Source organism: Lepisma saccharinum, chromosome 10 (genome assembly GCF_977018435.1).
Source record: "Lepisma saccharinum chromosome 10, izLepSacc3.1, whole genome shotgun sequence".
Classification (NCBI taxonomy): Eukaryota; Metazoa; Arthropoda; class Insecta; order Zygentoma; family Lepismatidae; genus Lepisma; species Lepisma saccharinum.
The window spans coordinates 88,594,113-88,614,188 of NC_139238.1; the positions used below are offsets into that span (position 1 = coordinate 88,594,113).

General features: G+C 38.9%; 1 protein-coding gene across 1 annotated transcript in view; it reads right to left on the minus strand.

The window, feature by feature from the left end:
- Positions 1 to 9,337: 9,337 nt before the first annotated feature.
- Positions 9,338 to 20,076, minus strand: part of LOC145994438 (putative multidrug resistance-associated protein lethal(2)03659) — a 141,887-nt gene continuing 131,148 nt past the window's right edge. Inside the window, exons 25-26 of the mRNA XM_083130573.1 lie at positions 10,053 to 10,163; positions 9,338 to 9,561 (exon numbers count right to left, since the gene is read on the minus strand). Coding sequence (XP_082986699.1) covers positions 9,514 to 9,561; positions 10,053 to 10,163 — 159 coding nt within the window. The 3' untranslated portion in view covers positions 9,338 to 9,513. The remainder of the gene's footprint in view (positions 9,562 to 10,052; positions 10,164 to 20,076) is intronic.

The window sequence follows — 20,076 nt, forward strand, 5'->3', positions numbered from 1 at the left end:
GTTTGTATTTTGAGTGTCACCTCGTGTTTGTTTTCGCCCCTTCCTAACTTGAATCTAATCACCATTGAACCTTACCGTCATCATTATCAAAATTAGCAGAAAAATGACTTTAACCTTTAAACAGCCAATGGGTCATATATGACCCATGGTGCCGATTACAACATTCACGTGCTTTTAGGACCTTCATACATGTATGTGAGGTTGTAAACGCTGACAGATGTTGAGATAAGACTTTGAAATGTCATGTGGAAGGAAAACCACCCCCTCCCCCTTTCCCTAATATGCAAATTAGCTATTTTTAGCCAAAATGCAAATTGTACATATTGCGTCATATTTCAGCTTGTATGAGAACTAGAACTTGAAACAAGTTTCACTTTGTTTCAAAAGGTCTACTCTTTGAAAACAATGCAAAAGTTTGCGCCCTTTTTCCAAAATAACGGGAAAAGAGGGGGCGAACGCCAGATTTGTTTTTCATTGAAATTTGGTGACTTGGCACCTCCCAACCCCGTTTTCTTTCACTTGGGTTTTCTAAATTGTACACGGTCGCGTGCTCCGATGTTTTAGTTTTCAAACAAAATTTATTCGAAGTAGATTGCTCAAATAGTCTCAGAGATATAACGTTTTTCTGAAATAAGTGTAAAAATTTAAAAATCGCGCGCAAAGACCGCCGCGAGAGTGGGGTTACTTTCGAAAACCGGCTCGGCTGTTTAAAGGTTAAATATAAAAAATCAACCACAACTTACTCTTCCAAAAATGGAGTTGCATTAGTTCATACCTCTTAGAAAGCTGAGATGGTAGTTTCAATTGCACAGCGTTTCATTAGTGGATCAAGTCAAGGCAGCTAATTCCGTGAACAATGATGTTGTTTTCCCAAAGTCTCAAATATTTGTCTCAGGCAATCACCCTCCTAAAATGTACGCATCTTCTCTGGTGATAAAATGGCACGTTTGATGCGAGTTCTTTCTGTACATTTTTCTCCAAAGGCATAACGCTGTCGCATTACAATGAATACGTCCTGTGTTCAACTCCCCCCTCCTCTGGTGGAAGCACAATGCACACTGGTTCCACGTTAAACTGTAGGTTTAGTCCCAATTAGCCTATCTGAGCATAAAAGTGGATTTAAAAACAAACTAATAAAATCGTCTTCTGGATACTTGAGCTGCATCTACAGATTCTGTTGACATTTTCGGCTGATTCATGTGGCAAAATTTATGTATGGAACGAGGATTTCTAAATAGGATAAGCCAGTCATTAGAAATTGAATAATTCTGTAGCTTTTTCCATACATAACTGGTTTATTAAAATTTATTCACTGCAGTATTGTAGTGATTATTATGATTCCTTCTTATTAGTAGAATGAATATAAAGTTCATATTTCGCATACCATATTGATATTTGAAGATAACAAGTATATAAAAATTGTAATGAAATAAAAAAGGGACACTTCTGGAATTTTAATGCAGAGCTAATTAAAACTATATTATACTCTCTAGCATAATTAAACCCGAAGGTTTATGGCTTCAGCAACAGAAGCCTTCCATCTGTCCCTATTCGGGTTAAGACCAATCCAATCATTTCGATCCTTGCCGATTTATTTTAGGTCCTTCTCAACGTTATCCTCCATCCTCGGCTTGGCCTTCCTACTGGTCTCTTACCATCAGGTTTCCCAACAAGAATCGTGTAAACTGTTTATTTCCTCTGCCATTCGTGTCACATGGCCTGCCCATCTAAGTCTTCTTGATTAAATTATTCTAATAATAATAATTAAAAAATCAAACTAATGTATTGTGTTGCCGGAGGAAGTAACGCTAAGATGATGTTTTTATTTGTTTATTTGGAGATTATTTTAACCATACCCAAGCCGGAATTTATATAGGTAATGTGGAGGCTCGGAGCTGCAGTCCTCAAGTTCAACCTAAATTCTGATCTAATCTTGATCATACCCTGCATAATTTTGAACCTCCTAAGCCTACTAACTGCTTTTAATAATGGAAGTATTCATTTGATCACAGTTTTTGTTTCAATAGCTCTAGTATTTACTTTCACTTTCTAATGACAAAATTGGCTTTTTATCGGTTGATAATATGTGAATATTTCTAGCATAGATAATATTCACAAGTAAAATAAACATGTTATGAACACCAGAACACACTTATTTATCGAATCATTCATATAGATATCTCCAAGTATATGCACTTATTGAATTTGATTGGGTGGGCAATCGGGTGTGCACAGGAATTTTTGGGTGGGCGCTTGCCCACCCGTGCCAACCCCTGGCGCCGTCCCTGCCTAAAACTTACAGAAATTTATTGGCAAATGAAAATTCAATATCTCTGTACATGCTTACCGCACCAGCAAGTTTACTAATGGAAGAGAAAATTCGACAATGGCTTCAGTTTGCAGGCAGGTGGGTGGAAAGGCCTTAGCAGTGGCTCATAAGTGACTGCACGAGGACCACAAAGACTTATTCTTCTTAAGGTTCACAGGCACTAACTCAAAGTTGAAAATATATGTAGATCAGCAAAGGTCTGTGATAAAGTGCAGCAAAGTTGTACAACCTTACAAACAGAAATCTGCTAGATAAGATACAAAAACAAATGAAGGCTTTCATTTGACTCTTCCTTGTATCTCTTTCTACTTGCGGGGTCTAACGGGTGACCCTTTGCAAAGACATCCAATTGTCAACCTCACTTCCACGTAGTACACCCTAGACTGCAATTTGCAGACTAACGAGGCTCTGGCGTCATGACCCATTGCCAGTATTATCCTCTGTGGGACTGTGTTGTGTGTTATTCATTATCGTCCCTTCATCTCTTTCACCATTCATTCTCATTTTCGCGATTAGTCAAATGTTGCAGTGAAGTGAATTAAACTCTTTCTACTTTCTTCTTGCTTATTTACTTCTCTATTTGTGTCGTTTCTTCGTCTGTTTCTCTTGTTTCCTTGTTTCTTTCCACTTTTCAATTTATCTGTTCCTTTAATTTCTTTAATCCTTCTCTTTCATTTTCTTTCAACTGTATTTCCTGTTTCTTCGCCTTTTACTTTCTTCCTCTTTCCATTTTCCTTTTATCTTTTCCTTCCTCTTTTTTTATCTCTCTTCTCTTTCTTTGTCTTCTCCTTACTATCTCTCTCACTCTTTCTTTCTTCTTCCTGTTCCTTTATTCTTTGTTTTTCTCACTTTTTCTTTCTCTGTTCTTTTTCATCTTCTTTGTTCTCTTTTTCTGTTTTTCCCCTTTTACCTTTCTTAGTCTCTTCCGTTCATCTTTTCTTCTCCGTATCCTTGTCCTTTTTTTTTCTTTCAATTTGTCCTTCTTCTCTGTTCATTTGTCTCTTTCTTTCTTCTTTTAAATTCCATCTTTGGTTGTCTTTTCTCTCTCTCTCTCTCATTTCTTTTGTTTACTTGTCTTTCTCCTTGTCAATTTCTCTCTGCTTCTCTCTATCACGTTTTATTCTTCTGTCTCTCCGTATGTGACTGTTTATCTGCTAAAATGAAGCTGAAAATTTCTCGTGTACGCCATTTGGGTGGAAACAAGGGTGGGCAAAGAACTATTTCACAAGGTCCTAGTCTCCCCCCGTTGGCGACTCTCCTGCAGTCTGTGAATTCCCAAGCGTCTACTTCGATAACTGCAGCCGACCTCCGTGGCGGAGTGGTTAGCACACCGCGCTACGACACCAGGGGAGCCTGGTTCGACTCCTGGCTTGAAAGCGACCCTAACTAGCAAAAATAAAATTAATTCGATAACTGAATTTTGTCACTTTGCGAGTGTATTTTCATAAATTCCCATCTTCACGATTAGCTGAAAAGCTAAAAAGTGGCTGAAAAGCTACGTGACATAACAAGTTATACAAATCCTTATATTTTTTTACTTACCTGTGCTTATTTGGCGTCGCCTTTCTGCAGGTGGGGGGAAATGAGAGACAGAATAGATTATGGGACAGGCGCAATAACTACGGCCCGTGTATTTATGTAATTGCATATTTTCTGTCTCTCCATGTAGCTAAGCAGAAATGATAAGTATCTGGAAATTAGATGTTCGGAACGATATACATGAATTTAGTTACTTATTTCGAGGTGCATTACATATTTTCCGTTTAAAATGCATATTTTTACAGAAAATACAATAATCGTGTTATTCTCTAGTTTTCGTTGAGTAATGCAGATATATTCTTGCGGAAAATATTCAAAATATGGTTCATCTAAAAATTCAATATTTTCCGGTTGTGGCAAGCCTCTCACTTGCTTTCATTCGTTTTGTTTTAAGCGCCATTAAAAATCACACTACTTTTATATTTCACAAAAAATCTTTTAGAATTAGTCTCCGTTTCATCTCGAAGGATTTAGCCTCGTTCTCGATCTGCTCTTGAGTTTAGAGACGAGACTGCGCCGAGATTATCTTGTGTCGGTGCCATGATTGTCCATAGCTAGCGACTCCTGGCGAGCAAATGCTACTTTGTGTGAATACGAGTGAAGGGATGCCTTGCTTATAACTAGGGCCCGATTAGTTATGTATTTAAAATACTTAAAATATGCACTAAAAAGTTTCAAAATATGCAAGTAAATATCCACTGAACATCTTTTCTTATTTGAATGTTTTATTTCAGACACTGCACACTGCGACGCCAGGGGTCTCGGGTTCGAATCCCGGCCAGGGCATGGATGTTTGTGAGTGTCCATTCATCATATCGTCACTTATCCCCATCTTCGCAAACTAACTACAAGTGGCACAAAAAGCGAAGTAAAGTAAAGCAAATCAGTAACAAAAAGAATAAGTTACTGCAGAAACCCAACATGTAAGCCAGGGTTGTTAAAGGTGCAGGAATTTTAAATAAATTCAATTTCGGTCCAGGAGAGAAAATCAGAAAGCGTTAATGTGTTCTGTACCGTAAAGAACCTTTTTATCTGTAAGGTATTTCAATTAGGTCCAGGAACCTTTTTCCGGATCAATTTAAATAAGGTCCAGGAAACGTTTTTCCAGATGAATTTAAATTCGGTCCAGGAACCTTTTTTCAATGAAACAATACGTAACTTGGACCGAATTTAAATTGTGCGAGAAGGAAGGTTCCGGTCCTACAGCGGAACCTATTAGAATTTTTAGGTTCCTGAACTTTTAACAACCTTGATGTAAGCAGATATGTGCTCTCTTTTTTTCCAGCTTATTCAATTTAGCATGTAATAATTGTAAAATTTGCAGTTCTGAATTCTCCCACACATTCTTGTTTAACTTTACACTGCTGCTTTATAAATGCAAAAAACATTACTTACAGAGCACGATTACACGTCATTACAACATGATATCACAAATTTTGATCTTTAAAACTTCTGTTTTCGGCAAGAATATTTTTTATGCTCAGAAAACACTCGTTCTACTTCACAAGGTACAAATGAACAATATCTTAAGGCAACAATATCTTGCACGACAAGTTCGAGATTATATATGTGTGTTTCACCTACGTCACAAACTGTTGCATTGTGGGATCGAGCAGCCATGATTGTGGCCGGTTCTTGTAAGCATACGGACTTCGAGCGGGCGGGCGGGAGATTTGACCCTTGTTTACGATGGTATATTCGGTTGTTTAACAGAAACTCACGTTTATCCTCCAATTTTCCGAGAAAGGTGCGCTTCACGTCACGGAACTCGGTAATTGTTGATCAGGTGAATGGCGAGAATAAATTGTGCCAACATTAATGAACAAAGCAAGCATTGCAGACTGTGGAGTGAACATTTCTTCTCAGGTAAGTTCATATATCACCTTTTTCTGTGACTTTTAGTACAAATGGATCAAGCTGGTGTGTTTAATTATACTTGCAAGAAGTGTTTCTTTGTTTTATTTGGTACAAAGGTGCTGGTACTTCGGATAAATTTGACGATAAAAATGATAACATTCAACGTTAAATTCATATTGATAATTTTACGTTTGTACTTGATTATTTATATTTCGTTATTTAACACAAACTGTTAGTAATTTTTAGCCGATCCATGAGAAAAGGTGCCGGTAGTAGGCTTTGCGTACTGTCAGAAAAAAACGCCCCGCTTGATTAAATTAATGATAAATCAAAGAATCCCAAATTGATTGATTGATTGATTTGTTTTATTTTACTTGGCTTTTCTGCCAGTTTTGGCTAATCGTGAATCACAAGGCTGAGTGATGATATGATGAAATTGATTAAGGGAAACTCACAAAGAAAACTCATGGTCAGGCCGGGATTCGAACTCGGGACCCCTGGCATCGTAGCGCGCTGTGTTAACAACTCCGCCACGCAGGCCAGCATATCCAAAATTGTTAAAACAAGGAATGAAATTACTGTTTTTGAGCAACTCAACATTTTAAGTTACAGCGCTTGAACAAACCTTAAAGGGAAACAGAGACGATAATGTCATAGCCTTGAAACTATTAGTAAATCTGTACTGGATGTAAATATTTCAAGCCTAAATATAAATACTTAACACACGTGAACTAGAGTTGGCCAAAGGTTTAGGCCCCTTTTCATTTCGTTATTGTCCAGTTCATATGGATCTACACCGCAAAACTTCGCCTTTTCCTCATATCTTTTTGTGTCGACTGCGCAAAGAGCTTGAACACAAAAAATTACCACCATTTCCAGATGGCACAACATTGTCATTAATTGTATGCAATGTTACCGAAATTTTACACAGTACTAACAACAAACGTACAGTTGGCGCAGGTGTAACGAACGCTACGTGCAAAGAGAATGGATCCCATTCTCCTACGTGGTGGTATTTACTTGCAGATGAGAAACATGGCGGCGGTGCGAATTATGACGTCACATGAAACCCACCTATAGTGTCCATTACTATGTAGAATCACACACATTGTCACGATAGCTGCGTGTACGCTTCGAACCCGGAATCTCTGGCGTCATTGCACGGTGTGGTAACTATTCCGTTCCGGAGGTCGGCGGGAGCGAAATAGGACGTTTTTGTATTAAGAAGGCGACAATACGCCCAACAGACAGACGTAAAACACAATTTTAGTAGTGGTTGTTGGTTCTTAAATATGCAAGAAGTTTATACAGGGTGGCTCGAAAAGACGGGAAATTTTGAAACTGAGGTTTAGAGAAGAGAATAAATAGTTCCAAGAGATTCAATCATGGAAATGAATAGTGCAGAGGATGCCATTACGTATTTACATACCGTTGAAGAGATAGGTAGGGTCATGGCTTGATGATGACGACCATTTCTAAGCAACCATTCCTGCAGTCGTCCAGGGACATCCTGCATAGCTCGACGTAACATCTCCACAGGAAACTGGGCGATTCTTCAGTTCCAGTAGGTCTAATCGAAAGTATCCGTGAGGAAATCGCACAGATTCCTCATATTACGTCAAGCTATGTAGGATGTCCCTGGACGACTGCAGAAATGGTTGCTTAGAAATGGTCGTCATCATCAAGCATGAACCTACTCATCTCTTCAGCGGTATGTAATTACGTAATGGCAACCTCTGCACTATTCACTTCCATGATGGAATCTCTGGAACTATTTATTCTCCTCTCTAAACCTCCGTTTCAAAAATTTCTCTTTTTTTTAGCCACCCGATATCTACTATAATTCATACATGGATTTGCATGTACTTACCTACTTATAAAACAGTCTATTCTATCAAGCTATGTTCTGCATCTACTCTTGTGATTTTTCCACGTATTTGTCGCTGTTATATTCAAGGAATCAATCTGGTTGCTTCGTAATGTTTTCCAACAAACAGAAGTAGTCATGGCTTAAAAATTTGTGTACTGAGCACCACTGTATTGAGGACTTTGTAAAACTCCGTGTTGGAAATGTATACAGATTCATATAACTGGTTCACTGTACTCGAAGTTCACTGAAAACGAAATGCGTGTATCGACCACCTTGCCACTACGATGCCAGTGGTCCCGGGTTCGAATCCCGGTCTCCTGAGCATGCGTGTTCTTTGTGAGTGTCTCTTCGTCAATTTCATCGTATCATCACTCATCCTCATCTTCACGATTTGCCAGATGGGGCAGAAAAGCGAATTAAAATAAACCAAATTTATCAATCAATTTTTTCACTTCACGATTTCATTTTGTAATTAAATAATTTCATTTTTATTTTTTACGTACCTCGCTTTTGTCCCACTTTTGGCTAATTACGAAGATGAGGATGTGATGAATTTGATGAAGGGACACTTACAATGAACACCCATGCCCAGGCCGGAATACAAACCAGGACCTCTGGAGTCGTAGTGTGCTGTATTAACTATTCCGCCAACGGCCCAGTAAATTGGCACGTTTCATTTTAATCTCCGCCACTTACCACAAACAGCGTCCTTCTTAGAAGAAGCTCACATCATATTGTCGACACATTTCAAGTTCCACACTTTCCCCTTTAGCGTTTCTCACTGTAGCTTCGTTCGTTTCGTAACACACTCAAAGAGGAAATGCAATCGAGGCACGTGTAAATTCTCCTGAGGAGTTTTGCGGACTCAACCTTCAAGTTGTTGTCCTCCAAGAACCCGCTTCCTTGTATAATACAGGGTGTCCGGGCAAAAATACACACACATATTTTAGCATCTGTAAAGTTTATTAACTTTCTTGTCCCAGTTTTGTACAAAGCAACTCAGAAAGTTTTATGTACGCTGGTGCACCTCAATGTGGCCACGATTTGTAGCTCGACAGATATCCAAACGATCCTCCAGCTCGTGCCAAGTGTTGAGCAGCATTTGAGGCGTTATTAGCGCAACCGCTTTGTCTCAAATCACCCAAATCGTGAACTTCTCCCTGTATACATCTTTAATGAAGCCCCATGCAAAAAAGTCTAATGGTTTCAGATCTGTGGATCTCGGTAGCCAGGCAGTTTCTGCGCATGTGCAGCTCAAACAGCACGATTGATCGTACAAGTGGACGACTTAAATCTTGGATCGATGGTCTATCGAGTGAGGCTGGCCCCTGTAGCGGAGTGGTTAACGCATCGTGCTACGAAGCCAGGGGTCCCGGGTTCGAATCCTGGCCTGGGCATGGATGTTGTCTGAATGTTCATTTATCAATTTCATCATATCATCACTCATCCCCATCGCAAATTAGCCAAAAGTGACACAAAAAGCGAAGTAAAGCAAATCAAACAATCAGTCTATCGACACTACGAGACAAGATAAGGAGTAGTTTTCGCATTATAAGCAGATATTTTGTATACCTTGATTGATTGGTTGATTGATCTGGTGTTTTAAGTCCACTTTATGCACAGTACGGCTAATCGGGACTGAGTGAGATCCATTTCTTTTTTGTATACATTTCTAGCCGGCACCCTGTGTAAGAATGCATTGCAAATACATAACTTGATATTTTCATCACAAAATACAGTCATTGTAGAAAGCATTATTTTATTTTTCAATTTGATTCATACAGGTCTTGTTGTTTAAAAGAGAATATCTATACTCATCAGGCTTCCTGGAGTTCAGTATATATGGTTGAAATCTTATATAGAGTAAGCAATCATGGAAGGATTGGATTATCTGGTTGAAATAACATTGTATCAAATGTTACTTCTTAATTTGACCACCGCTGATCTGGCCACCTAAGACGTACGCCTAGAAAGAATGACAATTTTGTTAATTTAATTAAAATGGTGGAGATTCTTAATATAAAACCAACAATCTCCCCACTACGTCGTATATGCTCCGTACATATGCGCCACAACCTGAAAGGGGGCTAGCTAGTATTGCAGCCAGTAGCACTTGAATTATTTGGGAGGATATTATGTAATGCACTAACATTGTTATGATTAATTTATGATACATAGTTTGCATTATAACAATATCGCTTTGATTTTTTTTAATGGGAGATATTAGACTGCATGGGCTAAGCGGCTGAACTTACGTAGGCACTTTTCCATTAATTCCCCTCTATAGGGGGCTCTAAGGTCCATTCAGCCTCTTATCAATGCATACCTGGAGGGTAAAGTTGACCGAAACGTGTTTTGAAATCAGGGCCTAACCTATCGCTGAGTCGTAGAAAGATAAAAATACATTTCTTGTCGATTCGCTTATCACGTAAGGTAGAAAGTGGCGAGTGCACTCACCTTCCTTGCCACTTCCGAGAAACGCTGCACGGTTGACGTGCCTCTGGATTCCACCATGTCGAACAGGATTGAGCCACTGTCCTGAAGCAGGAGGTAGGGATGGTCACACTCCTGAAAGCAATCAAGTGTATCCATCAGTCTTTTGTCTAGACACTAGACAGTGTTTATCTTTCTTTCTTTTCTTGCCATTTGCCAATTGGAATGTAATCTGTGAGCGATGTATGTGTTGGAATGTAAACTTTGAGTAATGTTCCCACTTGGCATGTGACCTGCGAACGATATCCTCCTTGAAGTATAACCTGTGACGGATGTTTCCATCGATTTCCTCATGTGATGTGTAACCTCTGAGCGGCGTGCCCGCATGAAATGTAACCTGTGAGCGATTTCCCTACGCGTAATGTAACCTGCGAGATATGCCCACGTGATGTGTAACCTGCGAGCAGGGAGTCGTAACGTACCCAATTTGCGTTACACGTTACGTTCCATTTTGTAGGAGGAAGAGTATGGTTCAGCTGCTGGTACCCATGTAACGTAACGAAATGCAATATGTTACAGACTGACGTTACAGAGAACGTAACAAAATGTATTATGGTAGATATTAACGTTATAAAGGAACGGAACGAAATGAGCACATTGGAACATAACGTAATATGCAATATGGTATATACTACCGTTACAAGGATACAAGGAACGTAGTAACGAAATGCATTGTGGTATATACTAGCGTTACAAAAAAACGTAACGAAATGCAACATGGTAGTAAATAACGGTACATAGGAACGTAATTGAATGCAATCCTCCGTAACTGAATGAAGTGAAAGGCAATATGGTTAATTAACGTTACATAGGAATGTAGCAAAATGTAAACCACTGTAGCGGAACGGAACAAAATGCAGTTGGGTACATACCATCTGCATAAGGAACGTAAATAAATTCAGTATGGTAGATGTTAACGTTACAAGGAAAGAACAATTCACAAATGTTAGCTAGTAACGTTATAGGCGCGTGACGAATATAATCTATTGAACATCAAGGAAGAAAAAGGAATAGCCAAAATCTCTTACCTTTCATTGGAACATTGCGAAAAATAACTCAGTATATCGTGTGGGATTAATGTGAAATAGCCGTGAAAAATATGGTTGTTTGTAAAAAAATGAATTTCAACCAGGGTTGTTAAAGGGCCAGGAATTTTAAATCAATTCAATTCCGGTTCAGCAGGGAATATTAGCAAACATAAATGGATCAGGACTGTAAAGAGCCTCTTTATGTATTTCAATTCGTTCCAGGGACATTTTCTCCTGATCAATTGAAATACGGCACAGGGACCTTCTTTCCGGATCAATTTAAAGACGGTCTAAGTTTCATATTGAAATGAAAGAATACGCAACTTGGACCGAATTTAAACTGTGCGATAAAAAAGTTTCCGGTCTTGTTGCGGAACCCAATAGAATTTATGGGTTCTTGGACGTTTAACAACCCTGATTTGATATTAAATTACATTTTTGGCTCGAAATTGAATAAAGCTTCCAACTAGTGTAGAAATGAGTAGCAATAGGCGTGCGCACGGGGTGCAAGGGGGGGGGCAAATGCACCCCCCTAATCATGGACATCTGTCGATATTTTAGACGCAGGGAAATATGCCATATGCATATGCATATTAACCCGATAATAGTGTTGCCCCCTCAAGAAACACCACTTGAATTCGAAATTATCGCATTCCTGCATCCCCATTAGGCCTATAATAATTAATGTAAATTACTATGACAAATCAAATTATACGTGTGAAATATATACTTTTAGCTGGCATTCGTTTTCTAAAGGGGAGAGGTGGCCATCCTCGCCCCCCTTCCAGATTTCCATGCCCCTATATTATTATACTTTATTCCATAAATTTAGGGTAGACGAATCATATCGCCGGTTATTAAACGATATTATGCTCTTGAAGAAAATGTAGTATTTTGAAGCCGATGAAAGTTCACAAAGGAACAACGGCGGAAGAAGGTGTAGTGGCACAACCACAGGGGGCAGGGGAGATTAGCCCTCAAACTTGTACAGAAATCAATTCTAGGAGGTAAGGAAGGCAAACATTGGACTATAGAAAGAAAGGTTGCAGAATCTAAGAGTAGCAAAACAAAAGGATACTCAAGATGGATTTAGTTTTCACGTCTTTCGTGCACTATTTCTTCCAGACGGCGAAGAGCACCTGCAAGGGGGCACAGAGGGGCAATTGCCCCCTCTCGATATCTATCTTTATACCATTTTAAATAAAGTTATATAAACTTGGACAGTTGCTGCTGATTACGGTGTAAGTTTTGCCCGTGTAAGGTAATAAATAGATTTATTATTAATTTTTGAAGCCGCACCGTTCATTTATAAACACACTGTATATGAGCCATTGTGAATTCGAGTCAATTAAAACATTTTGCGTTGTTGCGAGATTATCTATTAGGATAAAATTTGGACATAAATAATCTAAGTAGAAAAAGTGCAACTTGTATATCAAAATTGCCATGTCCATCTGATCTCCGAAAGTAGTGTTTAGCACGTCACATTTCAAGTATATGATTGATTGATTTGGTGTCTTGAGTCCACTTTATGCACAGTAAGGCTAATCGGGACTGGACCTTCAGTTTGAAGTGGAATCCGAACCCCTTGTGCCTCCACCGAGTATCGAACCCGGGACCCCTTGATTACTAGGCGACGACGCAACCACTGCGCCATCGGGGAGGCCATTTCAAGTATAGTCCATGATTGTATCTAGTATATGAACGAGATTTGTCCCTCCTCTCAAACAATTCGTGGCTTGTCCCCACCGAACGAAGTGTGTCACTGATAAATTAAGTTTCCGAAAGCAGGCATTATGCATGAACAGAACAAAAAATACTCCTGAGAAATTACAAAAATTATAAGCCAGTTCGTGACCGGGAGTTATTGACGGTCTCCCCCCCCAACCTATCCGCTTTAGGTTCCGGGTTCGAATCCTGGTCTGTAAATATCTTTTTTAGATGTCTCTTCATCAATTTCATCTATTTATCATCCATCTTCATAGTTTCGATTAATTATAAAAGTGACATAAAAGCAAAGCAAAATAAGAACAAATAAAAATAATTGCAAAATGACTACAATGTCAGAACTACATTTGAAAAATAAAATGCGAGCAGAAGATTCATTTTCAAACAGGTATTTTGGTAGAATTGTGTAGACAGACAGCATGCCTAAAGTTGCCAATCCACGTGTAGCATGACCTTCGATACTGGGGTTGCGCTTTTTCAGGAAAGTTTTCTCGACCCTCCTCAAGCGTCTTATCAAGAATGCCTCGGTGTTCGCAGCATTGCCAACTTATTTTCCGTCGGAAAAAGTCTTTTTCCTCCTATTTAATCTGCGGTTGGCTCTACAATACATCTTATTAAACAAGATACAACAACTGAATTACGGCGAAGTAGGTTAGAAACCCTGCGTGCTGAAGAGCAGCTTCGATAAGGCACCTGAATTGTTTCGAGCTGAACCAGGAAATGGGCGATTTTTATTCCCGAAGGCCATTCCGTAAAACTAATGCCACAAGAATTTTTCTGTGTGGATTTGAGAGCATGAAATTGTAGGTTGATGATAGTACTACAAGACGTCAAGTGGATTTTTTTTTCTGTTTCGTTATTTTATATAGCTTTGCTACCTATATAGTGTGAATAACTAATCAATCATTTGATGAGCAGACAAACACGAAGAAGCCGATCCCGTGGCAAATTAGTTAGCGTAATACACTGCGAAGTCTAATGTCGGATTAGAAAATATGGATGGGTCATTTGTCTTTATACCACTTCCATCACCTATCACATCCTTTATCATCGCGATTAACATAAAGTGGTTGACGCGAAATAAAAATAGAACCTTTGCATGAATGTCCGAAAAAGAGGCAAGGGCACGACCCACCTGGAAAAGGAAAGTCAACCAAAAATTATATATATCGCGCAATTGCATTTTAGCTATAATAATATATGTTCATTATTGCATGAACATGATAACTTCAAATTAAAGCAATGGTTTTTGAGGAGACAACACTGTTATGGGGGAACATGCACCTTGTTTGCCCCCCCGCCCCGGAAAAAAAAACTACCTTGCTTGCACCTCCCTGGAAAAAAAATCCTGCAGACGTCCATGAACCTTTGGTATCGACTTCGGAGTATAAAGCTGCAACGTGCCACCACTCGTAACTCCAGGGTATGCCGAATTGGCAACACATCGCTCCTTGCTCCGGCTGGTCAGTTGGGAGCACCAGTTCTCACCCAGGGATCGGGATTAAGACGATCCACCCTTCCTCCAGGAAGGAAACCACCGAATTGCGACACGTGACAGTAAATAAAATTCCAAATACTTTATAATTAAAATGTCCAAAATCTTTAATCACGAATCGCGCGCGTGCATACTGATTCGCACAAGTTAAAAGTTATAACTTATTGGGTCATGCACGCTCGCAGGCAGTCATAAGCAATTTATTTAACACGAGAGTCCGCGCACCGCCTTCACAGTTAAAAGCAAGACCTCAACTGCTACCTCAAGCGCGAGGTGCAGCATAACAGATTGTTCTAACTTACAATACAAACTCATCACATAAAATAACACAAGAAAAACTGATAATTGATATAACACATCAATGTTAATTAGCGATAGTAAGCTAAAGTTAAGGTTGGCAACAATTAAAAATGCCAACGTGGAAGTTTTTACATCGCGAAGAACACGAAGCGTGGTTCCCCTACTCCTAACATAAACAGCCAATAGGAAAACGATATTTTATTGAAAACGAGGGAGAAATACTTTGCTATAATATTACAATATTAAACTATATAGAAATAACTAAACTGATTTTATCAAATAAATCATACTTGCCCTTGTACATAAAAAAATGATTAAATAAATATTTAGTTTATAAGGAAGACAAATTACTTCAATCTTGTACATTGTTGAACAAAAATCGATATTAAGAAGAAATGTACTTAACTTGTGCTTCAAAAACAATGAAAACGTTGCATATATTATTTGGGATCCTATAAATTCTGAATAAATGTTGCAAAAATACGCGAAAAAGAAAGTAAAAAAAAAATACGTGAATAATATTATAAAATATAAAGAAACGTAATATATACATGAATTATAAAAACAATTAACTATAAATAATTTAATCCAAGTTCTTAACTTGAAAATATACGAATAAGACAAATGCCAATATACAACTGAAATCTGCCCAACATGGCGGTCATTAGAAAGCATTGTTTCTTCAATGTATAGCGCGGCAATAGACCGCGACAGCCTCTTATTTGCCAGGAAATATCAACACGAGAACAGGGATAGGAATTCCTCTTATTTTAGATTTTCTCAAACTAATGGAGTGCATACATTGCTCTAAGCAGGATGCTCTCTACCTTATGATGGGAGCAATGTATGCGCTCGAAACATTGGACGCTAACGCAGATTTACGCTGGCTCGCAAGCCGAGAACACTGTTCGAATCTCCACAGGAATATAATAAAAATGTATCATACCCAAATGCCACATCTGGTGTAATACCTAACGTGCCAAATTTTGGAAAATAGGAGCTGGTAGCGCCACTTCCCCAGGATTATTATCCTTGGCCTGCAAGCAAGGTTCTTGTATGTGTGACTTTTCTGTTTCTCAGACTACGTGTGACTACCTACACATTATGTGAAACAATAACAAACAACTTCCCAACCGATTTCCAAGGCTCGTTTCACCCTAGCTACAAACTACCACTTCGATCACTGCATGCACGAGTGAGTAGTGGTATTCGCGTGTCTTCCCTTTAATGCAAAACCACAATTTGCTCCACAGCATGCTAAGATTTTCGAAAGCAATACTTGTGTGTTAATTTAAATTTTGCCCTGTTCATTCATCTATACAGTATTTACTACTTCCAAATTTGTGTGCCTGTCTTGAGTTTGCATTCTTGTGGCTGCTGCCATATTGCGTAGATGAACGAAAAACACACTCAATATACCAAATTGCTTGTATGTAGACATCAGACGATAAGAGATTAAACAATTGCAGCCTACAATTTCCCTCAATCAACTACAATTGCCATCTGAGTATGAGAAACCACTTGCATTCTAACCGGGTTCGATTCCTGGTGGAGGCACAGTGTTTCATTTCCCACTTTAAACTGTAGGTCCACTCCCAATTAGCCTATCTGTGCATACAAGTGAACTTAAAACAAGACAAACTTTCATTCTAACCTCAGTCAATTGTGGGAGCTGCTTAGAAGTAGTAGTGTTGCTGGCATGGTGGACTTCGGTTCTTACTTTTGCTTTTAACAGATAGATACATTTTGAATAATAGTGAAATCAAAGTAATCGATTATTTTACCGAATGACAAAGTTATAATGGAATTGTGTTATCTCCATTACAGAACAACTACCTAATCTCATTCAATTCCAGTGTTCTATCTGGTAGATAGATATATCAACCTTTGCAATGATGTAAACTTTCAGTGCAATGGCGACAAAGGTCCAATAACTATAATGTCAAACTTTAAAGGTTTCCTGACAAAGTAAAAAATTGACAGATCATTTACATTCTCAATAGACATGTTGAAAAAAAGACTAATATTCATTTTTTTTTAATTTCTTTTTTTAGCGTAGGTAAAAGGAAGTCACTTGAATAAAGTGGGAATATAATCAAAATGTCCATCAGCTATTCATTGATTTCAAAAAAGCATATGATTCGGTCAAAAGAGATAAATTATATAATATATTAGTCGAATTTGGAATACCTAAGAAGCTTGTTATTATGATAAAAGTATGCACCAGTGAAACAGAAAGTAAAATTCGTGTGGGTATTTATGTGTCTGACAAATTTACAATTCATGATGGGTTAAAACAACGAGATGCATTATATCCATTGCTCTTTAATTTTGCCTTAGAATATGCTGTTAGGAAGGTAACAGAAACTGACGAAGGACTAAAATTAAATGGTGTGACTCAGTTGTTAGCATATGCAGATGATGTAGACTTATTAGGGGATGATATAAATACAATTAAGAATAATGCTAAAATACTTTTCAAAACTGCTAAAGACAGGTTTGGAAGTTAACAAAGAGAAAACTAAATATATGCTTACAGGCCGAAACCAAGGGTTAGGTAATAATCAAAATGTAATTATTGATAACAACTCGTTTGAACCAGTTTCCAAATTCAAATACTTAGGAGTAATATTAACCAATGAAAATTATATTAAAGAGGAAATAAAAAGTAGGCTTAATTCAGGAAATGCACGTTACTTCTCTCTTCATAAACTTTTGTCTTCTAGTTTAATAACTAAGAAACTAAAAGTTAAAATATACAAAACAGTAATTTTGTATGTAGTGCTCGTATTATATGGGTGTGAAACTTGGTCCCTTTAATTGAAAGAGGAACATAAATTGAGAGTATTTGAAAATAAGGTTCTTAGGAAAATATTTGAACCTAAAAGGGATGAGGAGACAGGTGAGTGGAGAAGGTTACAAAATTTTAGAACTACATAATTTGTATTCATGTCCAGATGTTATTAGACTGATTAAATCAAGAAGACTTAGGTGTGCAGGCCATATGGCACGAATGGGAGAGGAAAGAGGAGTTTATAGGATTCTTGTTGGGAAACCTGATGGTAAGAGACCTATAGGAAGACCAAGACGAAGATGGAGGGACAACGTTGAGATGGACCTAAAGGAAATCGGTAGGGATGGAAAAGAGTATATAGATCTTGCTCAATATAGGGACAGATGGAAGGCCTGTGTTACTGCAGCCATGAACATTCGGGTTTAAGAAAGCTAGAGAGTTAGTTAGTTAGTTTAAAAGGAAGTAACTAAAAATGAGTAAATAAAAAATATTACGTGGCAGAGTGGTTAGCACAGCGCACTACGACGCCAGGGGTCCCGGTTTCGAATCCCGACCTGCACATGAGTGTTCTCTGCGAGTGTCCCTTCATCAGTTTCAGCATTCGTCGCTCATACTCATCTTCGCTTTCTGAACCGCCAGGTGTACAGCACGTGGCGTAGCGTTTCGCGTCCGAATTCCAGGAACAGGCAACTTACGGTTACCTGACCAAGTAGCGTTTCGTCCGAGGGCTACCATCCTAATAGTGTTTAATGAAGCAAACTCTTGCTAACACTCTTAAATGCTCCATCGAAGAAAATATTTTTTTTTTGTTTTAATATTTCTTTCCCTCTGGAAATTGCAAATCTCACCTTCGTAGTTGTCAGATAGTAAGAAAGTGTTACCATCTGCCATGACTAAAATTTCTAGATCCAAGTTCACTTCCTCTCGACGATTTGTTTTGATTTGATTTGTTGTTTTAAGTCCACTTTATGCACATTAAGGCTAATAGGGATTGGACCTACAGTTTAAAGTGGGATCCGAACCACTTGTGCGTCCACCGGGTATCGAACCCGGGACCTCTCTCTCGACAATTTGTCTTGAGTCTGCACTGCGCTGTCTATGCAAATTAGTTCTAAAAGTTGTAAACCGAGGTATACTAGTCACCAATTCCATCGCTGCGAGTGGTTAGTCAAGGTGTGACTCATCATCAGCCAGGCTCGAACGAAACGCAACTCATTAAACCGTCGCAGACGAACTGTAGCATTTTTCTAGAAATTTCGCTTTCGGACGAAACGCTACTGAACCGTACAGCAGTCCCAATGCCTGCTCCAAGTTGCACAGCTGCTTTCGGAGCTATTGGTTTGGAAAAGGGGTGGGGATGAGGAAAGGGTCTTGATTTTTTATACTGAAGCTCGTTCATTTCGTTCTCTTGGTTGAATTTTCTGAGATACGGAATCTCCCTCATTTTGCTTTTCATTACGTTTTATTGCATCACCCACGGTACGCTTACATGTACTACTTAACATTTTCAATTTCCCTGTACCCTTTGGTTAGGTACGGTAAAAGTAAATAGCTGCCATTCGTCAAATGTTGTATTTTTGTTTTTGTTACCCATTTTTCTGGTACTTCAGTCAGGGAGCAATGCAGCTACTGGTAACAAATGTAGTCAGGAAGTAGCATCAATTCTTCCTTCCCCGCACTGTAGTTGACCAGTAAAAAAACTATGTAAAGCCTCGTTTCTATTACCAGAAATTTGCCGTGCAACATGACGCGCGGCATGCGACGCTGAATGTGCCAAGCATTTGTTGAAATGGAAACTGTCTGCAACATGCCGCGGCGCAAGTGCCGGGGACAAAATTGCCCCAAACGATTAAGACGCACAACTTGCGCCGCGGACAATGGAAACAGCCTGCAGCAAGTTCCTGGGGCATGCGCACTAGAGTAGAAACAGACGACGCGACTACCATCTGTGGTCCAACAAGATTTAATAACAATGCAAAATCACTTACAGTCATTCTTACAAAGTTTTCGTATCCCCTTTGAAGACGTAAGTCTCTCACCAACGAGTTATACGCTCCTTCCGAATTTCTTTTCGCTAGAAAACTTCTAATCCACCATCTAGGTCATTTTCGCCTCTTTTTTTTTACAAGTTCATGGTACGCGCCTGCCATAACCACAAAACCCGCCATAGTTGTATTGTTCATCTTTACACAAGTTAAATCACTACCAAATTATTACAATACAAGAGAAGAAACACTGACTACTCTAAAGCACAATGGAACAACGCTACACTCAAGTCCTGCACTCCGGTGTTGTTGCGGGCGTATTTTGCAGAAGTAGATTTGAATTGGAAACAGTGCACTAAATGACGCGCAACATGCGCCGGGACATGTTGCGCGTCATGGGTCTGGAACTTGTCAGAATGGAAACGTAGCTTAACAGAAACAGAAGGCTTTCACGATTTGTCTGAATATTAAAGTGATCTCTTTTTTCACACCCAAACATAAATAACTATTTTCAGATTTGAAAACGTAACAGGGGTGTAAGGTACCTTCAACGTATTACATTCAATCCTCAACTTCATTCCACGTAGTACACCCTGGATTGCTCTTTGCAGACTAACGAGACTCTGGCGACTGGCCCTATAGCCAGTATAATTCTGTG